Source organism: Punica granatum, chromosome 1 (assembly GCF_007655135.1).
Source record: "Punica granatum isolate Tunisia-2019 chromosome 1, ASM765513v2, whole genome shotgun sequence".
Classification (NCBI taxonomy): domain Eukaryota; kingdom Viridiplantae; phylum Streptophyta; class Magnoliopsida; order Myrtales; family Lythraceae; genus Punica; species Punica granatum.
In genome coordinates, this window is record NC_045127.1 from 48,254,403 (window position 1) to 48,262,524 (window position 8,122).

Genomic DNA, 8,122 nt, shown 5'->3' on the forward strand with positions numbered 1-8,122 from the left:
TGTGCTATTGAGCACGATCGACATGCCATGCATGTTGCCTTACTTTATCAATTTTTTTGATAAATTAAAGGTTAGGTCGGGTTATTAGCCTGTTATGGCTGCCCCAACTAAGGGAACCTAACCACCACGGAATGTTCCTTTCGCCATAGCTCGCCGAGACTTTAGCCCAACTTGGTCACCGCAGCCCCACCAACACACTAGTGAATTAAGTTAAGGCCCATTGGATCAAGCATTATGGGCCGGCCACCGCCATCCCATAATATACCCACATAGTGCGCGAGCTCTACATCCTCAGTGAGGTTCGAACTCGTGATGTTCAAGTGGAGCGATTGATACTTAACCATTAGATCACCGTACTGGTGATGCCTTACTTTATCAATTGTTTTTCTTCTTTTGGCCTAGCAGTAAGTAAAAAAATATTTTACAATGATTCATGTCTCGTTTGTCTGTCTAATCCTGACATGCAATATTTTTAGTGAGTTTTTAACCCCTATATATACTATATATAGGTAGATTCCGCTTGCTGTTAGGGCAATTATCAATTTCCAACACACCTCATATCATTAAAATTAGAAAACTTTTAATTGTATTAGATAATCAAATTATTGAATAGGTATAAACATTTTTTCCCCTTTATCCCCAAGAGATATGGAGATGGAGCAGAGATGATAAGGGGGGGGGGGGGGGGGGGGGGGGGGGGGGGGGAGGGAAATTCTTGCACGAAGTAAATGCACCCAAATATTAGATGGTATGTTACAAGCAAAGTTAGAATTTTCTTTTCTTTTTCTTTTTTTCGTAAGGACTAAGGAGTTTGTCCAAATTATGCGTACAATTTAATTCATCAGAAAAAAAGGTGTACACGTGGAGATTCAAAACCATGATCACATATATAAACAAGGAACTATATACTCGCCCTATGCATTTGCACTAATTTCTGTAAATAAAAGGTAATGACTGTAGTAAGAGTTCGGGTTAATATACTGCGACTAAATGATCTTAACGTGACGTCACACCAATGATATGCATTACTTCCGATTTACACATTTAGAAAATACAATTATCGATCAAGATCAAAATGCCATATGGGACTTACTTTATCAATTATTTTTCTTTTTTGGCCTAGCAATAAAGAAAAACATAATTCGTTAATTAGTTCAAGTGAGAATCGAATATTGGTCTACACCCTAGCAAAATGCTTTTTTATTGATCGTTACCGTTGAGCACGCATCAACTTTGCTTGCAATGGAAAGTCATACACGTCGATTTCATGCAATAAATATGCGTGTGCACAAATATGGATAAATGAACTATTATGAGGGAAAAAAAATAGAGGCATCAATGGAGCGTTGTTGATTTTGTGGAGCCTTTTTTTTTTTTTTTTTCCTTTTTTCCCCCCTTTGTTTCTATTTTCTATTTATCGTTTGCCATGGAAAGATAAGGACAAAGGAACCTTCTTCCCTAAGAAAAAGTATGGAAACAAAACCGAACCAACTCGAACATAAAAAGGGACTTGGACGTAATTGAACGGAACGATTGAAAAATTCATATACCTGGAAAAAAAATAGAATAATTATTAAAATAGAAAATAGAAAATAAATAAATAACAAAATATGGAAAGAATATCTAAAAAAAAGTGGGAAATAGACTTTGTTTTTGCCGTCACACGAAAAGAAAATTCTAAAGAAGTAAACATTTGAAAATAAAAATAAAACCTCCAAATCCAATTCTATTTATTTTATGTTTTTATTTTTCGGCAGGCGCTGCATCTTTTCTCCCTCGCCGTTGCGCGATATATATATCAACCGAGGCTTCGCCCGGCAACTGTTTCTTTCCTTTTCGTCAGCTCTTCTCCTCTTCCTCTCTCGTTCGCCATCTCCGCGCGCTGAGGTCGTCGAGCAATCGAGTCTTCGATTTAGGGCGAGGGATTGCTGCTGGTCTCGCGTACTGCTCGAATCGCCATGGCAGCTTCTGCTTCCTCTCATTCTTCTCCTCCTCAATCAATGGAGGAGCAGCTGCGGGACGAGCAACAGCTGCATCAGCAGCAGCAGCAGCAGCAACACCAGACGTTTCCGAAGGAGAAGGAGTGCATTCACAAGACGAAGCTGATTCAGTTCCTCGGCCGCACCACTCCAATCGTTCTCCAGAACGACAATGGCCCCTGTCCTCTGCTCGCCATCTGTAATTCCTCTCTCGCCCCCTCCTTTTAGGGCTTATTCTTCGTTTACTCTGTTTAATGCGAATCCATCGCTGCGTCCAGCCGTGAGGATTTGGAAATCAGATTGAAGCCGGAGTAATTAACGCATTGTGTGTGCAATCGATGCGTGAGACCTAATCACCATTGATGGTTTGAAGTTTGAGACTAGGTTGCTTTTAGTTGATTGTGCAATCGTGATTTTTGTTTCTGTTATAGCTGGTCTATCGACCTGTGAATAATTAATGTTTCTTTGGTATTATCATAGGTAATATACTTCTGCTTCGGAACAACTTGAATTTGAGTCCGGAAACAACCGAAGTTTCTCAGGAGAAGTTGCTTTCACTGGTTGCTGAGAGACTAATCGATTCAAACAGTAATGTCAATGTAATTAATGTTTATTCCATTTCTAGTGAAGAAAATTTTTATTTTCTGGTGATAATAGGTTCTCATCGTTCTGCCTTTCTCTTGATTACTTTGTTTGACATTAACTGCAGAATAAAGATGCTGGGTACATTGAAAATCAACAGCAGAACATCGCCGATGCAATTGATCTGCTGCCGAGACTTGCAACTGGCATTGATGTAAATATAAAGTTCAGGAGGTTAGCTTCTACCATATATTATTATTATTCTATTTCTTTGTGTTTCTCCTTCTTCTTTGGTCTTGAGTAGAATACGTGTGTTAATTGCAGGATAGACGACTTTGAATTCACTCCAGAATGTGCAATTTTTGATCTGCTGGATATTCCCCTATATCATGGTTGGATAGTTGATCCCCAGGTAAGCTCGTTTTAAGCATCAAATTTTTGTATTTTAATTCTGTCTGGTTGTTTATATGCTGATCATCTTGTCTTTTACTATGCTATTATGTTTTGAACCTCAATGGATTCTAAGAGTGGAGAACAGGCAGCATAACGGCCTTGATTCTGAATTTTAAGTTGAATATTTTCAGGGTTATTAGGATTTGTTCATTTTTGCTGATGTCGTCCTCTGACTCAGAGCTCTTTTCTTTTTTTATTCCACCATAGGATAAAGATACCGCTGAGGCAATTGCAAACAAGTCATATAATGCTCTCACGGGGGAGCTTGTTGCCTTGGAAACGCAAGTCTTTGGCAAAGAGCATAAGAGTCCTGCTGAAGAAGACTGCATAGATTTCGCTGCTGCAACAACTGCAGCCCTAGGAGTGCCTTCGCCTTGCCTTTCGAAGGTTAGATCATTTGATGATCCTTCACATCCAGTTGCTGATTATCATGTGGCGAGGAAAGGGGACCTTGAGGAAGAAGCGGAGCTGTTGAAGGCCTTAAAATTGTCAGAGGCTGATGTGCCAGATTCTGTAGGACCATCTCCTGTTGTTGGTAATGATGAAGATGATGTGTCTGATAGTTTGGTCAATAATAAATACACGGGGAGCGGTGCACATGCAAACATAATATCAGAGGATCGAAGTTGCATCGAAGCCAGCTCTCATAAGGTGGAGGTATCAGAACAAAGTGTCTATAAAACCTTGGCAGACCAAAATGGTGTAGTATCTTCTAGAGACACTGTGGAGGAAGCAGTGGCTTCATCTACAAGTGTAGGTGCTGGAGATCATCGTGATCATTCTAAGCAAGAGAAATCCAAGGAAGCTCTTCTTGGCGGTGATGAACTTAGTACCAAAAATGTTGAATCTTTGACTGAAGTTGGAGATGCATCTGCCGTTGCCAAACAGCATGACTCAACAGATGAAATCAAGAACGATCCCTTAAAAGAAACTGAGGAAGTTGGGAACTTACAAGCATCACCAGCTTTTATTGTTGAAGCGGCAGAAAATCAAGGTGGAGGTAGCACTATATTGTCAAGCATGTCTGCATCCCATACAGGTTCAGATTCTTCTAGTGGTAGGTTGCAGCACCTAGATGAAAGTGATGCTTTTACACCAAGTATTGATGACGGTGAACCCTTATATGAAGGAGAAGAAAGCATATTGGATTCTCGACCGACACACTTTGAAGATCGAGAGGAGCCTGTGTATGAAGGTGAGGTCATTCTTGCCAGGCAATCTGACAAAAGCCCAGCTGATGATTGTGGAGTCGGGTCTACGATTGATATCACTCCACAGCAAGGTAAGCAAATTTTTTTATTAGTCTTTCCTCTTGTATGTGATTGGTTTCTGACAACATTATTCTGTCTTTCAATCTTTGTTAGGGGAATTGATTCGGAATTTCTTGAAGAACAATGCTAGTCAATTGACCTTCTATGGGTATGTTGTCGAGCTCAATTATAAAGTCTTTTACCAATTTTCAGCAAAAGTGTTTGATTTTCTGTATGAACCTTGTTAATGCTGTTTGCAGCCTTTTTTGCCTCCAAGATGGTCTGAAAGAACGCGAGCTTTGTGTGTTCTTTCGGAACAACCACTTTAGTACCATGTTTAAGGTCAGTTTGAATATACATTTACAGTTGAAAATCGATGGACATTTCATCTGAAATCATGTGTGTTTTGCAGTACGAGGGTGAACTATATCTTCTAGCCACGGACCAGGGCTACATAAACCAGCCAGACTTGGTTTGGGAAAAACTAAATGAGGTAAGGACTATTTTATTCAGCTTTAAATAACACTGTAAGTTTAAAAAATAAAGCTCGGGATTCTTCTTTAATCAGCCATCTATTTCTTGAGGTATTGGGTACTGAGGTTTGTGGTTCGTTTAGTTGGAGGCGGACAACTTTTCCTACAAGTGCCAATGCTACTTAACATAGTATTATTGAATCAGTGGTCATGTTGTGCTTCCTCATTCAATTTGGAAATTGCAATTATGTTGTGCGCTTCCTGTAAATAAATTATGTCACAGAAATTTGGATTAATATCTATTAATATAGGATGCAATCAAACAATGAATTCCATCAGTGATAGTTGCATGATGCTCGTTATTGATTTGGATGTTGACTATCAGGTCAATGGAGATACCCTGTTCATGACTGGTAACTTCAAGGAATTTAATGTGGAAAATCAGTCTAATGGTGTGTGGGATGAGCATAATGCGGTGGCAAACACCGCGGTAAGTATTCTCTCCTCTTATATTCCCTTGATGTTTCATGAGCTGTGAAGCTTACTGGAGTTCCTGTGCTTCAGGATTATCTTGCGAGCATTGACAGTGCTACACAAGCTGGATTGAATGTCAAGTAATCATCCTCCCTTATTGGCATGTCTTATTTGATCTATCATCCTGCATATCCTTTTCCCCCTTTTAACTTATGAAGCAACTGGGTCTTGCAACTTCCAAACTCTGCGTAAGAAATGTGTGACCAAACAAAGCTATGAGTAATATCGTCTTTCTTTTCTCATTTGGTCCACTTCAAGATAGCAATAAAGATCGTAAGGGCATTTAAGATGCTATCAGTAAGGTATGCTAGGTAACTTCATTATGTACAGCCAAAATAGGGGAGTGCTAAGATATTCCTTAATATTTTGTATTGATGTTTTGAAATATTTTTCTTGTAATATGTGGTGGCACCCAGCAAATTCCTGGTAGTTGTGGTTTTGGTTTTGGTTTTGTTTTTGTTTTTTTTTTTTGCATTGTGCTGATGATGGGTAGAATACAAAATTGGAAGTTCCTTTGGCGTGTATGAACACTTTTGATAAAGATCATGACTATGGTAGACCTTAATGATTGAACTTCCCAGGACAAGACTAATTTCAACGTGTTTCTTGTTCATGTTTCATAGTTTACTTCCGATCCTGTTTCGTTTCATTTAAAATTTGATTGCATGCACTGCTCTTTTTTTACTTAATTAGTGAGTATTCTCTTTTGGCAGTTCGGATCTGCAACTGGCAATAGCCCTACAACAACAAGAGTTTGAGCAGCAACAACAACAGCAGCGTCATGGCTCGCAACAAGCATCGACTGGTAGCTCAAGGCTTGTTACCGGCCCCCCGGTACTCTCTATTGCTATCCCGTTTTCCTTAACAAATTTATTAATTAAAAAACTGCTAGATTGCATGTATTCAAGTCCCACAGATACTATTGTTGTCTGTGGAAATGACAAGTTTTAGCTTCTGTTTCTACTAGTGGATTAGATTCGTCACAGGTTCAGTGACTTTTCCCCTTTGCCTTTGGCATACAGCTTCAATCTGAAGATGAAGTTTTACTCTCACTCCTAAAAAATTTGGTGGTTTTTGTCAAGTACGATAATTGGATGAATGGCTGTAGGATGTCTGTCTGGTTGCATGTAAACTGCAACGATCCACTCTGACTGTGAATCAAGCTTGAACTGAAGTAGTTGTGGTAAAACAAAAAACCTTGGGTTCTTTCTTTTCAAGCAAGCTACAGTCATTGACTTTCAACCAGCCTGACTACCAGATGGCAAGGGGAACCGTGGATGTACTGTTTTTCTCTTTTCAAGTTTTCAAGCACGCGCTTGATGTGGCAGCCTGTTCATACTTCTATTCTCACTTGCTTTCTTATCCCGCAAATGGAATTCCAGATTGGTTTTTACCCTTGCCAATTCCTGGTTTTGCATGACAAATTCAAGATGATTTCAAGATTTGAAGGCTAAATCTATGAACTTCCAAATTAGATGTCTTTTTAACAGATCGGGTGTTTATAATAACTAGATTATTTCAAACTCTTTTAAGTTGAAAATATAAACATTAGTGCCAACTAGTGAGTGCCTGGAGCTCAGTAGCCTCTTCTGGAGGATCCCTCCAATGGTTTAAATAAAAACTGGCTTTTCTTTTAGGTCCCACATGTCAATGGGTTAGCAGTTTAGAAACTTGTTATCATTCTTCTAGGAGCCTAGTTTGGTCTTGGTGGAACTTCTGGTGCTGCAGGTAGGATCCTTGAACCTTCAGCCATAGGTCGGGTTCTTTGTCATCTACCCCCATCCAATCCCGTTTCCCCTGTTTAGATTCCCATAACCTAAATTTCATACCTGAACAACAGAAAGATATATTGCCCGGATTCATGAAGGGATTAGATCATGACTGATAAATGTAAGTAGAATCCCGTGGAAAAGCTTTCAACCAACATGCGAACAATTTAAGCCACCATCAGCACATCAAAAGATTATTAGACTGAAGAAGTTACTACTTTCTATAGAGAGAACCGAAATATATGAGTTTGGACCCTAAGGAGAGCTGCTTTTTCTCGTGTGGAAACTAGTAGAAGTTTATACCCAGAACCAAAAATGACCTGGAAATGAATTGGTCGAGAAACAATAGGCATTTGATAAATGCATAGTTTTGTTTCCAATTTCGTGTTAACTGGAGATGTTCGTGCCTTCTAGTTCATACGTTAATCATATTTCTGAAAAGATTTTCATTGCATGTAACCTCTGGTAGCCTACTCTTGAGCTGCTCTGTTTCAGGTTTCCTCTATGATTAAGTTTGCATTATATTAATGCTTGTTTGCCATGAGAAATTTATCAATGTCTGTTTTGCAGGTGCCGAGGAACAATGCTAGATATGCCTCATCTACCAGTCGGCCCGATGCCAAATCGAAGGACAAATGTATTATTATGTGAATCGTCTAGCTCTCAGCTGTCTGCTTGTTTGTAGGCAAGGAGGTTGATCGTCTTGTAAATGCTGGGCCCTCTGATCCAATTGTGTATGCTTACATTATTGGACCTTTGCTTAGTGTATATGAAAGTTTCAACATCGGATCTCCTTTTTTATCCCCTTTCTTTTCGCACTCTAATTAGTGTTTTCGCACTCAATTAGGAAAGCTCTCAATTTCTCATTTGCTCCTAGATCAGGCAATACCATTCCACAAAACCAGGTCTGCTAATATGAATGATTCTCCTGTTCTATTATGGGAATTGGTGAATGGTTACTGAAAAACAGGCAGCTTTTATTTTGGTGAACATGCTCATGCCGATACAGGCACACGATGAAGTACCCAAGGCATGACCATCGTCTGTCATGTGTAAGGACTTACACTTCCATGACTTGGGTG

At 39.4% G+C, this 8,122-nt stretch overlaps 1 protein-coding gene across 4 annotated transcripts; it reads left to right on the forward strand.

The window, feature by feature from the left end:
• Window positions 1-1,767: 1,767 nt before the first annotated feature.
• On the forward strand, window positions 1,768-7,845 carry LOC116213434 (ubiquitin carboxyl-terminal hydrolase MINDY-1). 4 transcript variants are annotated; one of them, XM_031548378.1, is made up of 13 exons: window positions 1,768-2,178; window positions 2,460-2,578; window positions 2,689-2,795; window positions 2,886-2,973; window positions 3,222-4,071; window positions 4,144-4,296; window positions 4,379-4,433; window positions 4,525-4,606; window positions 4,677-4,757; window positions 5,123-5,227; window positions 5,302-5,351; window positions 5,985-6,105; window positions 7,611-7,845. In XM_031548378.1, exons 1-13 carry the CDS (start codon window positions 1,959-1,961, stop codon window positions 7,689-7,691), a joined length of 2,112 nt encoding a protein of 703 aa, XP_031404238.1. In that variant the 5' UTR covers window positions 1,768-1,958; the 3' UTR covers window positions 7,692-7,845. The 4 variants fall into 4 exon arrangements, with proteins under 4 accessions (XP_031404238.1, XP_031404256.1, XP_031404230.1 ...); XM_031548396.1 differs by having other exon boundaries at window positions 3,222-4,008; XM_031548388.1 differs by having other exon boundaries at window positions 1,769-2,178; window positions 3,222-4,053.
• The last annotated feature ends 277 nt before the right edge of the window (window positions 7,846-8,122 follow it).

What these genes read in the sequence shown, in the direction of transcription:
- LOC116213434 (XM_031548370.1), top strand. Translation starts at nt 1,959, where the DNA reads ATGGCAGCTTCTGCTTCCTCTCATTCTTCTCCTCCTCAATCAATGGAG. An exon ending in ATTCAAACAGTAATGTCAAT is followed by an intron (nt 2,579 to 2,688) that starts GTAATTAATGTT and finishes CATTAACTGCAG; the next exon opens with AATAAAGATGCTGGGTACAT. An exon ending in GGCTTGTTACCGGCCCCCCG is followed by an intron (nt 6,106 to 7,610) that starts GTACTCTCTATT and finishes TCTGTTTTGCAG; the next exon opens with GTGCCGAGGAACAATGCTAG.